Source organism: Oryctolagus cuniculus, chromosome 11, assembly GCF_964237555.1.
Source record: "Oryctolagus cuniculus chromosome 11, mOryCun1.1, whole genome shotgun sequence".
Taxonomy (NCBI): Eukaryota; Metazoa; Chordata; class Mammalia; order Lagomorpha; family Leporidae; genus Oryctolagus; species Oryctolagus cuniculus.
The window spans coordinates 50,148,650-50,162,930 of record NC_091442.1 but is presented as its reverse complement, the minus strand read 5'-3'; the positions used below and the strand labels follow the sequence as shown (position 1 = coordinate 50,162,930).

The 14,281-nt window shown below is 41.8% G+C and overlaps 1 protein-coding gene across 1 annotated transcript; it reads left to right on the top strand.

The window, feature by feature from the left end:
• The first annotated feature begins 350 nt into the window (after positions 1 to 350).
• Positions 351 to 3,050, top strand: LOC138844488 (uncharacterized). The gene is given in 4 exon segments (XM_070053179.1): positions 351 to 783; positions 2,054 to 2,403; positions 2,405 to 2,865; positions 2,867 to 3,050. Coding segments are annotated over 4 exon segments (1,428 nt in total).
• Positions 3,051 to 14,281: the final 11,231 nt, after the last annotated feature.

The window sequence follows — 14,281 nt, the reverse complement described above, 5'->3', positions numbered from 1 at the left end:
TTTGGGAGTTCGCTGTTTGCTTATTCTTACTTTACTATAGAAAAGACTTGTAAAAAAGGGGAACAACAAGTGTCCGGTCTGGTGCGGCTCCTCCGCGTGCGGAGGAGCAGCAAATGGTGCCATGACTCGGATAGGAAACCTAGGAGGGAAGAAACGGGAAGAAGTGGGAAAATACCGGAGAGAGAGACTAGCAAAGAGCCTAGGGGAAAGCCGGACGGAAAGAGTGCCGGTGAGAAGCTAGTTAGAACCCAGGAAAAAAGCCGCGGGGGAAGAAAAATAGAAGCTAGGAAAGAGGTATTTACTGGGAACGCCTGGGAGACTCAGTCTTCCACTACGCCCACCGCTCCAACATGTCATGGACCATACAGACAATGGAGTTCTTTGGCTACTCCTTGCCCACTGGCTACGTCTTCTTCCTCATGCTGGGCACCATCCTCTATTTCTCCCTAAAGATCATCCGTTATGGGCTGAATGCGGTTTTTCTCTCTCTCTCTCCCTACTCCCCACCTCCTCGCAGCTTTTCTTCTAAGCGAGGGAAACGAGGGGGGAGGAAATTTCACGCATTCGTAAGAGCAGTCGTAGAGACGTCCCCCTGGTTTCTACAGCAGTGGAGGCAGGTGGGACGGCAATTGCGCGCAGCTGGGGAATCGATAGAAGTGCTGAAGCTGTGGCAACTCATTGATCAGGCGCTTCAGGACCCCACGGAAGGGATCGAGTTGTTGCTTAATGAGGGGAGTGAATTGCAGGAAGAATTATGGCAGGGCAGCCAGGCGAGCAGCTATTGTAACGAACAGGTGAGAAGAAAATCAAAGAAGGATTTAGAGAGCCAGGAAGCTTACGGGGGGGAGGAGGAAGCTGAAGAGGGAACCTCGCCCCCGAGAGAGATGCCAAGAATATATCCTGGCCCTACAAGGCTGGCAAATTCAACCATAAAGGATGAATCACCACCCCGGTATCGCCCATTGGTACTACCAAAGTTTCCTCCTGTAAAGAAAAGCCCTTTTTTTCCACATGAGAGAGTGGGAGGAGGAAGGAGTGATGGAGGGAGTAGGTATGCAGGAGGAGATAGAAAGGCCAAGAACCGAAAGCAAGCAAAGGGGAGCTGTTTATAGAAAACCTGCTTGGGAGCAGTAGCAGGAACCAGGCCAGGTGTTTCCTGTAATTCAGGATCAGCAGGGAAACAGGGGTTGGAGGCCTCTTGATCACAAATTACTTAAAGAATTGCCACAATCAGTGCAATTGTATGGCCCCCAAGCAAGTTTCACACAGGCAATCCTTGATAACATTGGACAGCAAGGCCTAATACCCGAGGATTGGAGAAACTTAGTAAAGGTGGTGTTGGGCGGGGGTGACTTCCTCTTATGGTTAGCTGCTTATAGAGAACTTGCTCGAGAATATTCAAAGCAGAACTATCGAGCAGGGAATCAAACATGGGATGAGGAAATGTTAAATGGAGAAGGGCGATTTGCCAATCCCGATGATCAGGCCCGACTACCAACAGCTGTCCTCTTACAAGTAAGAGCAAGAAGAGCCTGGAAGGTGGTACCCAGAAAAGGAGAGATAAGACACAGCTTGACTAAGATAGTGCAGGGCTCTACTGAACCTTACGCTGACTTCATGAACAGATTAATGGAAGCAGCAGGAAATATTTTTGAAACTGTGGAAGAAGCAATGCCCTTAGTCAGAAGATTGGCGTATGAACAGGCCAATAAAACATGTTGTGAAGCTCTTAGACCATGGCAGCATAAGGACATCCCTACCTTCTTGAAAATCTGTAGGGATGTCATGGATGATGTGGCTTCTGGATCACATGCTGCAGTAACAGTGACCCGACAATTTAGACAGAACATGAGGGGATGAAAATGCTTTAGATGTGGTAGAGAAGGGCATTTAATGAGGGAATGTAGGGCGAAATTTCCAGCCCGAGATTAGCAGGGCATGGAGAACTCGAAGACCAGGCCTTTGCCCACCCTGCAGAAGAGGGAATCATTGGGTCAGTGAATGTTACTCTAAAATGTATAGCGCAGGCAATCCCCTGAGGATGCCAAATGAGCCGGGCCCCATAAAAAGACCAGGTGTATATGGACAACAACAAAAAATTGGAATGTGGGCCCCTGCACCCCGGGGCCAAAACAATTGGTGGGTGCCACGGTCCCAACAATACAAAAACCAAATATTTACTGCTCAGAGTTACGAGCCACTGGGTATTCGGTACTAACACCTCAAATGGGAGCACAAGCCATAGAGGTGAGGGCAGAAACAATTTCGGCTGAGCATAAGGGACTTGGAATAATCATAGGAAAAGCAACAAATGCTTCAAGAGGCCTAATGGTCATTACCGGAGTTATCCAATTACCCTTTGATAAGTTAAAGGTGCTGCTACAATCCACAAAGGGCATTGTTACAAATTAAGCCAGAAGAACCTGTGGCTCAGATGCTGATTATGACTGGAGCGCAGGATGTTCGTGGATCCCAAGGGGAGAAATTTGCAGCCTTGTCCCTGTCTTTAGCAGATCGACCTCTGTGGACCTTAACCATTAGAGGAAAGTCGATTCAGGGCCTGCTAGATACAGGTGCAGATGTAAGTATAATTTCGGAGAATGATTGGCTGAAGTCATGGCCCCTTCAGCCAGGAGATAATACTTTAGTAGGCCTAGGTGCGGCCATGACACCATCAAGGAGTGCTCAGGTGCTTCATTGGCAGGATCAAGAAGGGAACAAGGGAAATGTGCAACCTTATGTTAGTGCACTCCCCATCACATTATGGGGAAGAGACATTTTAGAACAAATGGGACTGACATTAACCAATGAAGACCAGTTGGAGAGTTCTCCAGGACGGCGTATTATGTATAAAAAGGGATATCAGGAGAGGATTAGGCTCCAGAGAAGGCAGAAGGGACCTAGCCCAGCCCAAAGGCGACTTTAAAAGACAGGACACGGGTTTTTCGTGGGGGCCACTGAGATGCAGCCGCTGCCATTGTCATGGCTGGACAACAAGCCAAAGTGGATACCACAGTGGCCCCTTACCCAGGAAAAGTTGGCTGCGGTAAATGATAGTGTTACAACAATTAGAGGCAGGCCATTTGCAACCATCAACCTCCCCATGGAATACGCCAATATTCGTGATAAAGAAAAAATCAGGGAAATACCGGTTGTTGCATGATTTATGGGCTGTTAATCAGCAGATGCAACCCATGGGGGCATTACAACCCGGACTCCCGGTTCCTACTATGATCCCAAAGCATTGGCCATTAATAGTACTCGATCTGAAGGACTGCTTTTTTAGCATACCTCTACATGAACAAGACATTCAGAGGTTTGCTTTCACCGTACCTTCCATTAACCATCAAGGTCCCGACAAAAGATATGAATGGAAAGTGCTTCCCCAAGGAATGACTAACAGTCCTGCCATATGCCAGCTATATGTTGACCAGGCAGTAGAGCCGGTTCGACAACAGTGCCCAGAAGTACAAATCTTACACTACATGGATGACCTGTTAATAACGGCTGAAAGTGAAAATCACCTTATGGAAGCATATAAGCTGTTGCTATTATATTTGGAAAAAGTTGGGTAACAAGTAGCGCCAGAGAAGATACAAAAAGGGGAAGTAGTACAGTACTTAGGGCTTAAAGTAACTTCTGAAAAGGTGACCCCATTAGAATTTGAAATTGCAATAGATGGGTTGCAGACCCTTAATGACTTCCAAAAATTATGTGGCAATTTAAACTGGTTGAGGCCCTATTGTAAATTAACCACCAAAGATATGCCATTATTCAATATTTTAGGAGATGCCCAGCTTGATTCCCCTCGTAGATTGACAAAAGAAGCCCGCTTGGCGTTACAGAAAATCGAAAAACAAATTAAAGCAATGCAGATGGAAAGATGTGATCCACAACAAGCCCTAGAAATATTAATTTTTATGGAACAGCTGTATCCCTTCAGTCATTTGGCAAGGAGGACCCTTGTTGTTCGTATACCACATTCACCCAAGGCATTGCGGTGGCTGATTTGATATTAACAGCAATAAAAAAGGCGACAGAAATGGCGGGGAAGACTCCAAAGCGATGTGTAGTTCCCTTTGCTCAAGAGGCAGTAGAAGCCTTTACAAGGGAATGCTGGCAATGGGCATACATAGTTCTCATTCTACAAATAGAGACTGACAATCACTACCCTCGCCATCCATTTGTTAACTTCACACAGGTTTCAATAAAACTGGTACAGAAGGTGCGAAGGGATCCAATTCAAGGGGCAGTTACTGTATTTACGGATGGAGCTAAAGGCGGACAAGGAGCAGCTATACTTAACAATCAACGATATTTTGTTTTAACAGCATCCCCTTCTCCACAACATGCAGAATTAGCTATTATCGCAACAGTACTACGCAGAGAGCGCACCCATGAATATTTTGTCTGATAGTGCATATGTGGTGAATGCAGTTCAGATGCTTGCTACACAGTGCCTTATTCTTAAATCCTCCTCAGTCTATTCTTATTTAAGCGAAATTCAGGGGTTATTAAATCAAAGAGCATGCTATTTACATAGGCCACATAAGAGCTCATTCTAATTTACCCGGCCCACTTACTCGAGGAAACATGATGGCCGATCATTATTCAAGATTTCAGGCATGGAAAGCCAAGACACTCTGGCAAAAGATCTCTGCGAGTGAGATCCCAGTGGAAAGAACAGGTCTTCAAAGAAGGAGGTACCTTTCTCTGAAGGGAGGAGAGAACCTCCACTTTGACTATGACCTTGTCTAAACAAGATAAGAGTCGGAGAACTCAGAGGGCTTCCATAGCCTTGGAAACTCATGACTGGAGCATAGGGAGACTACTGATGCCATAGACAGGAGTGTCAATTGGTAAAGTCAACAACAGGAGTCACTGTGCACTTACTCCTCATGTAGGATCTCTGTCCTTAATGTGCTGTACATTGAGATTTAATTCTATAACGAGTGCTCAAACAGTATATTTCACTTTGTGTTTCTATGGGGGTGCAAACGATTGAAATCTTAATGTACACTAAACTGATCTTCTGTAAAAAACAAACAAACAAACAAAAAAGAAATTATCAATTCCCAACTTGACTCTCACTGGGATTAAACATGACAATAGGTCTGATCTGATTTCATCATCATTTAAAAAATCATCTATCATTTTTCACTTTATGTTTCTGTGTGGGAGCAAACTGTTGAAATCCTTACTTAATGTATACTAAGCTGATCTTCTGTATATTAAGATAATCGAAAATGAATCTTTATGTGAATGGAAGGGAGAGGGAGTGGGAAAGGGGAGGGTTGTGGGTGGGAGGGACGGTATGTGGGGGAAGCCATTGTAATCCATAAATCGTACTTTGGAAATTTATATTCATTAAATAAAAGTTAAAAAAATTCTTGCTTGCATGCACCGCTTTGGAACAAGCTAAAGAATATCACTCTAAATGGCATGTTAACACCCACACTTTAAGTTTTAAATTTAATATTCCCCGTAAGCAAGCAGAAGGTATTATTAGGTCCTGTGAAAAGTGCGTTGTTGCCATAGTTCCAAAGATTCCTGCGGGAGCCAATCCCCGTGGCCTTAAACCAGGACATATCTGGCAGATGGACATTACACATATCCCCTCTCTTGGGCGACAAAGCTGTGTTCACGTCACTGTAGATACATATTCAGGTGTAGTTATGGCCACAGCCATGAATAAAGGAGTACAACAAGTAATCCAACACTGCTTGCAGGCTTTTGCAGCCTGGGGAGTTCCTCATGTGATCAAAATGGATAATGGCCCAGCGTATACATCTGCTCGTTTTGCTGCATTTTTGAAAGAATTCGGAATCTCCCATATTACCGGTAGTCCATACAATCCACAAGGGCAAGCTGTGGTAGAATGCACTCACTTATATTTAAAAAATTTAATTAAACAAAAGGGGGGAATAGGGGAAATGGCAGCATCCAATAAGGATGCTTTGGCCTTAGCTCTTCATACAATTAATTTTTTGAACAAGAAAAAGAACGGCAAAACACCTGCAGAAATGCATGCTCAATCAGCTGACAAGGAATCAATACAGTGGGTAATGTGGAAGGATTTACAGGACAATCAATGGAAAGGCCCGTTCCCCTTACTCAGAAGAGTACGAGGTGCCATTTGTTTTTTTCCGCAGGGTGCGGCACAACCAATATGGACCCCTGAGAGAAGAATTCGGTTGGTGAACCTACCAGCAGAAGAGCTAGAAGAAAGAAAAAAAACTCCATTTGAGGAAGGAAACAATGAATAACCAATCCCTGGGATCCTTGGAATATGGGACATTTTCAATGAACCCTGAAGTAGCACAACAAACAAGACAGTCAATAGCATGAAGATCACGCTGAACTTTACACAGGCACGCATCAGCGCCTAAAAACCTCCTCACAACATGGCAAAGAGAGGACCTGGATTTGGTTTGCCTGATTGGTAGGGTTTGTAAGCACCTGTGGGCAACTCGAGTGGAGCAGAGCAGAGCGTGTGCTGCAGGGCACCGAAAACAGGCACATATCAATGCCAAAAAATAAAAAGGGGGAACTGTGGGGAGCAACTGAGACTAGGCTAAGTTACTGGAATTAAGATCTATTCTACACATCTGCTCTCCCACGATATAGCGCTGGGGAGGAGTAAACTTCTACACAGCTGCCTCTCACCAACTTGACAAACTGCAGGAGCTGATCCTGCTCCTGAATGGAGGAGAGCAGCGTGCTCAGCGTGTGGGTAGCAGAGCACGGATTGGTGGAGAGGACTATATAGGAGGAGAGAGACGGCATGGTGGTGTGGGTTGGTTAGAGGGTGCGTTGGAGAGTTCGCGGGGAAGTTCGTTGCTTCGTTCTTTCTCATTTCTTTCTACTCATTCTTGCTTTGGGAGTTCGCTGTTTGCTTATTCTTACTTTACTATAGAAAAGACTTGTAAAAAAGGGGAACAACAAGTGTCCGGTCTGGTGCGGCTCCTCCGCGTGCGGAGGCTTGTGCTGCTACCTGCTCCATGCAGAGTAGCAGGCTGCCACTTCAGCTCCAGATGTGTGGAGATCCAGAGGTTCACACACACCGGGCCATGATCCCCGAGAGGATGAAGAGTGGTGCAAGGGCTCCCTTTTTATCATTTTCGGCAGTTCTCCAGCTTGCCATCCTCCAACTTGTCCAATCAATGCTGGTTCCTCCTTGCTTATGTTTGAACTGTCCAGTCAGCGTGGGTAGGAGAGTATTGTCCATAGCACACTGTTATCTGACTGACCAGAGATGTCTGTTTGGTATGATTAGGAGTGTCTCCCTAACAGCCGTTAGGCATTGCCTTAGCTCCTGACTTATAACTCCACTTTACTTTTATTTTGTGGCTAGTGGTAACTGTTATATCTTAATGTTAGCCATCGCAAAGCACACCGGACACCGGAGTAAGGGAAAGGGTTTATTGGGGAACAACCTACAGACCAGAGTGAAGGGGCGGCAAAGGAAAAAGGGAGGGAGACTGTGAGAGACAGAAGAGCTAGCAAGGAGAGAAGATAAAGCAGAGAAGAGGAGAGAGGAGAGCAGAGCCAAGAGCCCAGAGGAGGAGGCTGGAGAGAGGAACCGAGAGAGAGAGCAGGAGAGAAGGGCCAAGAGAGCACATGTTCAGAAACAGGCCCTTTTAAAACTTTGCCTGAGGGCAGGCAGGGAAGCAGGAACAGCGAATCCCATTAGGATTGGGATGGAGCCTGGCTCAGGTAGCTGGGCCATGCGGCCAACTGCGCCAGTTTCCTAACAGTAACTTCTTAACTCAATATTTTACTGTTTCTACAGTTCATCTCCTTTTCAGGTAAGCGGTGATCCGTGACTCTTCTTGAGATTCCTGTGGGATTCCCCACAAAACACAAATCAAGATTGTAAAAATGTTTTAAAAGCTGCTGCCTCCAAAACTACAACCACCTTGACAGAAATGCTTCAGCTATGTCAGACAGTAGGTACTCAAACCTATAAAACTAGTTTACTGGCTACTGCCCTTAGACTTCCACACAATTAACAGGCCCCTTACCTAAAAAGTCTGTGGGATTAATTTTGCCAAGGTCCCACATCTATAAAACACATTGTTATTGTTCCCAAAGGAATAAATGTTGGTTACACAGGAATTATTTGTTTAATTATGGACAAACTTACTCCAAGAACTTTGCTGTCGAACTTCTGTTGCTCAGCTACCTGCCTTCCCATATGTTTCTGCCTCTAATAATGATGTTTTACAGAGAAACCAGGACTTTGGATCGCTACTAGTATTTGCCATTACTCAAATTTCCAATAATCATCTTAATGACTATACTAATTGAGTCTCAGGAGTTTTCAGGGTTAATTATAGTGGTGCTAATGTCTCTGCTGTTCCTTTACAACGCTGACCTTCATCATGGCCTTCAGTTTCTGCTGACCCCTTGTGGGGAATAGGCAGTAACTCACAAACACAAGAAAGTTATAATGATGTAGGAGAGGTTAGATAATTTTTATTTCACGAGCTAGAAGCTGTAGCTCCTTTGCTCTGTGTTGCCATGTTCATTTACCTGTCAATCAGGGGACCCCTCCCAAGGAAGTAGCTCCTCTTACCTGGGACATAGGAGTGATGTCACATAAAAACTTCCATTTTTCTAAGTGCATAAAAAGCTAGGAAGACCAGAAGTGCTCTCTCTCCTCCACATGGACTCAGGATAGGCCGAGCAGGGTAAGATAATTCACTTTCTTTGACCCCATTCTCGCTTAATAAAGCTCTAATGGGTCTGCATATTTTTCCATTTAAATAAATTCTATCACGTTGCATGCTGTGTTTGGGCCTGTATTTAGAATTCTTTAAGTCAAAGGCAAGAACCTGGAAAATTAATTTGGGTCCTACACCTAGACCTTAACATTTGGCGCAGCCAGCCAACAGAAATTCATTTTCAAACACAGCAATGTGATTTGTTGAGCAAATGCACAGGGTTTTTGCCTCAGCAAACGTGCAGTTTCATTTTTCTCAGGAAACACGCTTAAGGCAGTTTTTGGTTTTCAGAAGCAATAGAGCTCAAGAAATTGGAACTTCCATTTCAGTTTCAGTTTGAGAAGCAGTGGAATGTGGGAGGCTCCTGCCTTGGAAACAGGATGTTTCTAAAGCTAAAATGCAAATATCTTTGTTCCTAATCTTGGTAGCTTCAGGCAAGCAAAACCCAATACAAAATGTTAGAGTCAATAAAATTAGGAAGAAAAGGTGAGGAAAAAAAGGGGGCTAGTTTACAAGTGCTTGCTGATATTTAAATTCTTTTAACTTGTTTCTGACGTGTTTTAAGAGTAATGTATGTATTTTGGAAGGATAAAACTTAAGCCTTTAAGTCATACAAAAAGACTTCATGGTTACCAGGTTGTTTTAAAATCGGGTATTGTGAAGCCCCCTGGTTTATTTTTGTTGTATAAGATTTCTTTAGATATTCGAAGTCTCCTGTGTTTCCAAATGAATTTCAGCATCATTTTTTCTAGGTCTGAGAAGAATGCCATTGGTCTTTTGATTGGTATTGCATTTGTTTTCAGTAGAATGGACATTTTGGTGCTATTGATTCTTCCAACCAATCCATGAACATCGAAGTTTTTTCCATTTTTTTTTTTGTGTCTTCTGTTTAATGTTTTGTAATTCTTATCGTAGAGATCTCTGACATCCTTGGTTAAACTTATTCCAAGATACTTGATTTTTTTAGCTATTGTGACTGGGATTGATCTTAGAAGTTCTTTCTCAGCCATGGTATTGCCTGTGTATACAAAGGCTGTTATTTTTTGTGTTTTTTATATCCTGCTATTTTACCAAACTCTTCTATGAGTTCCAATACTCTATTAGTGGGGTTTTTTGGATCCCCTTTGTATAGAATCATATCATCTACAAAAAGGGATAGTTTGACTTTATCTTTACTGATTTGAATCCCTACTCTGGCTGTACAGTGGAGGTCTCTGTAGATATCTGCTAGGTCTATTTGGTCTATGGTGTCGATTAACTTGTTTCCTTGTTGATTTTCTATCTCATTGATCTGCCCATTTCTGAAAATGGAATGTTGAAGTCCCCCATTACTATTGTATTTGAGTCTATATCTCCCTTAAAATCCTTAACATTTCTTTTAAATAGCCATGTGCCCATGATTATTTAAATGCATTTATAATAGTCACATTTTCCTGTTGAATTGATCCTTTATTCATTATATAGTGTCCTTCTTTGACTCTTCTAATAGTTTCTGTGTTAAAGTCTATTCTGCCAGATATTAGGATGGCTCCAAGAGCTCTTCTCGGTTTCTGTTAGCATGGATTATCTTGCTATCCATGTATGTTAAAACTTGTTCAAAGAAGCTGGATGAAAAGTGTGGTAGAGTTTTTCATTAAGTGAATAAAGACAATGCTGTTAACATGTTCTTCCATCCCCACTACGTTCTACAAATTCATAGCTAGTTCTAGAGACACAATAAAAATCAGAGTTTAAATCTACGCTATTTCAAAAGTTGTGGGAGCTTCCACCAGAAGACACACATAGTTATACTCTCTTCCTTGGTGTAATGTTAGCAGGTGCCTTTTTTTTTTTTTTTTTTTGGACAGGCAGAGTTAGAGAAACAGAGAAAGGTCTTCTTCCTTCTGTTGGTTCACCCCCAAATGGTCTCTATGGCCAGTGCGCTGCACTGATCCGAAGCCAGGAGCCAGGTGCTTCCTCCTAGTCTCCCATGTGGCTGCAGGGCCCAAGGACTTTGGACCATCCTCCACTGCCTTCCCAGGCCACAGCACAGAGCTGGACTGGCAGAGGAGCAATTGGGACAGAATCCCCAACCGGGACTAGAACCCAGAGTACCGGCACTGTAGGCGGAGGATTAGCCTCGTGAGCTGCAGCGCCAGTTAAGTGCCTTTTATCACTGCCTACATCCATTCATTCATCTGAGATTACAAACTGTTGGTTTTATTCTCATACTAGAATCTTCTCTTCATTTTTACATAAAATGCTTTGATAAAGTTGTTGTTCAGTAATAGTTTTTCATTTCTTAAAGAAAATTGAGGATAAATGCTTTGTTCTCTTTCCAGTTTATCAGTGTTTAAAACAATAGTTTAGTTCCTAGAATACTCTAAAGATGTTCAGTGATGTTTTCATTTACAGACACCATGGATATAAATGTATTTGTTTTGTAAAGTCTTTCTTTTGCTATTAAAATTTTCAAAGTCAGCCAAGAGAAACCTCTCTAAGTTTGTTCCTAAGTCGTCTTTATATAATCCTAGAAGTAATTGATAGCATTCTTTTTTCTGTATGACAAGATTCATTTTAATATTAAAAGCAGGACTCAAATACTACAGGATCATTTAGCAACTCAGAAAACAAAAATAAATAAGATAAGGATAAGGAATATAAAAAGACCTTTAAAATGCATTTAGAGGTTAAAAATTTATTTCATTTATTTCACTATACAATGATAATTTATAAAAATTGTATGTTTTTTGAAAATTATTTACTTATTTGAATGATAGAGAAAAAGAGATACCGTTTCACTCCCAAAATGACTGCAAGGACCAGAGCTGGGTCAGGCCACAGCCAGGAGCCTGGAACTCCATCCAGAGGTGGCCAGGGCCCAAGTACCTGAGCCATCCTTATCCTTGGCTGCTTTCCCAGACACATTGGCAGGCCCTGGATTGGAAGCAGAGCAGCCAAGGCTAGAACTGATGTTCTGATATAGGATGCCAGCATTGTAGGCAGCAGTTTAGTTTGCTGTGCCACAATTCTGGACCCACAAGATTTTTTTAAAGTATGATTAATTATATATTCTGATTTATTTATGGCAATGGAAAATTGTAAAAAATATAACAATAGGATACTGGTTAAAATAAATCATGGTATAAAAATAAAATAGAATATAGTTCAGAAATAACATTTTAAAAGCTAAAATGATACATGAATAAGCCAATTAAAATGTGAAAAAATAGTTTTTACCTATTTTTTTTTTTAGCAGATCATTTCCAGGAAAGGATAAATTTTTACTCCTGACAGAAGTAGCATGGCTAGCTATTCCCATGAAAACCCACCAAGGGTGAATATTATTGATTTGTAATTCTCAATTTTCCAAATTGCATTTCAAAGTACTATTTAGACTTTTAGGTTCCACTTTAAGGGTCAATGCTATAATCAGTCTAGGTCTCCCAACACCAGCGTATCATGCTGCTCCCTTCTAGAACCAACACCATGTCCTGGCATTTCTTGGAATTCAATCTGTTATAGGGTATAAACTGCAGCTCTTTGTGTTCAGTGTTATTTCTGCCACATTCTATGGGCTTTCTTCATAATCATTCTTAGTCTTACTTAATGTTTAAGAAGCAAAGCACTATCAAGCCTACCTGCATCCCACTGGTCTTAGAAGCACACTTTACTGCTTCACTTTTGCGTTACTTTTTACATTGGATGAGATGGGAAAGGAAAAAACTGAGTCACTGCAACCACAGCAACAGTCAACATCAGCATCATAACAGGTACAAGAAAGCCGCTGACTAATGCGTAATGTGGATTTAGAGTCTGTAATAATGAACAGCGAATAAACATATTTCAGACTGTGCATACTATGTAATGAGTCTTCTGGAAGCTTTGATTTGAACCCAGGATCTTATAGTAGGGAGTAGAGTTTCCAGACTATGAGGAATTCATTGCCTACTTAGAGGTTATCTTTATTTGAAACAGCAAGAGTGATGATCTCCTCTCACTCACTATGCTGCATAATGGATGACAAATTCCCATATTCCTTCTCACAAAGATGGCAGCCCAAAGCAGGTCTCGAAGTAATCATACCGTGGTGTGTGTTTAATAATAAGACAGCATTGTGGTAGGCCCCAGACCTCAGGGTTCTTTCCCCTAAGCAAAATTAAATAGGGTATATAAATGTGTTTTTTAATTTTTAAAATTTATATAGGGTGAGCGAATTTCATCTACAGATTTAGGAGCATGGTGATACTTGCCCTCTACCCTCCCTCCTGCTCACACTCCCTCTCTCCATTCTCCTTTGTTTCTTAGTCTCTCTTGTAATTTTTTTCTCCTTTATAATTTTTACAATGACATATTTTCAGTTTATAATCATAAGCTTCACCTTCCATTAAGTAAATAAGGGTTTTTTAAAAATATAATTTCTTTTATCTTCCTCTCTCTACTCCCCTCTTCCCCATCCAGTATCAGTTTTCAAAGCAGCTACACCAAGAAAGTTGACTGAACTGGAGGACACTACACACTTTGAGATCTGATGTCACTAAGGATGCAAACAAAAAGAAGTTGAGTCACTTAATAGAGATGCCTCCAATCCACATCAGAGTACTGAGATTTTAGTGCTGGCTTTAGTCCTAATTCCAGCTTCCTGCTAATGAGCACCCTGAGAGGCAATAGGTAATGATCCAGGTACTTGGGCCCCTGCCACCCATGTGGGAGACCCAGGTGGAATTCCTTGCTCCCAGCTTCAACCTGGTCCAGTACTTGCTGTTGAAGGCATTTTGGAAGTGAACCAGTGCATGGAACTTGCTCTGTCTTTCAAATCAATTCTAAAAAATTATACTTTTAAAAACTCATTACCCAGAGATAGAGAACCTTCTACAGCCAGATTAGTTATCTTATTAAAAGATGACCTGGTCTAATAAGAATTTTCAGTCTTAGTAAGACACACGACAGGAACAAGAAGGACCCCTAGGACATGGATGATGATGGAAAATATTTCATGTCAGAGTAAGACAAAGATCTCCTCACAGCCACAGGTGGCTAGATATTTCCTAGAATCCAGCTATTCAGTGCAAAATCACACCTGTGGTCAAGCAACTATGATAGAGACATTCCTATAAGGGTACTTCCAAAAGTGGTGGAAAATGGAATTAAAATAGAAAAGTTTATTTTGGTGAAAAACATTTTTGAAGTCCACCATAGCTTTTTCATAATACGAATTGCTCATAAACTTTTTTAAGGTCCTTAATATTCTGGGATTTCAAATTTTTGTACCAAAAAACTTACCTTTAAACTCCACTGAATGGCCTGTTTGTACTTAATTCAAACAGTTCATTTTATATGTACCATTGATAAGAATGATTTTGGCAAGTATAAGACTTCGCCCTAGGATACTGTTACTTTTAATCTTAATCTCGCCCACTGTAAGAATGTGGATACTTCCCTTTCCACTGTAATCTCCTCCCAACAAATTTTAACTCAAATTTTTCACACTCACCAAAATCTTTACAACTATATTAACTTTACCACTAATTACTAACCTTTACTCTATGTAAATAGGGAATAAGGTGGGAGTTAAT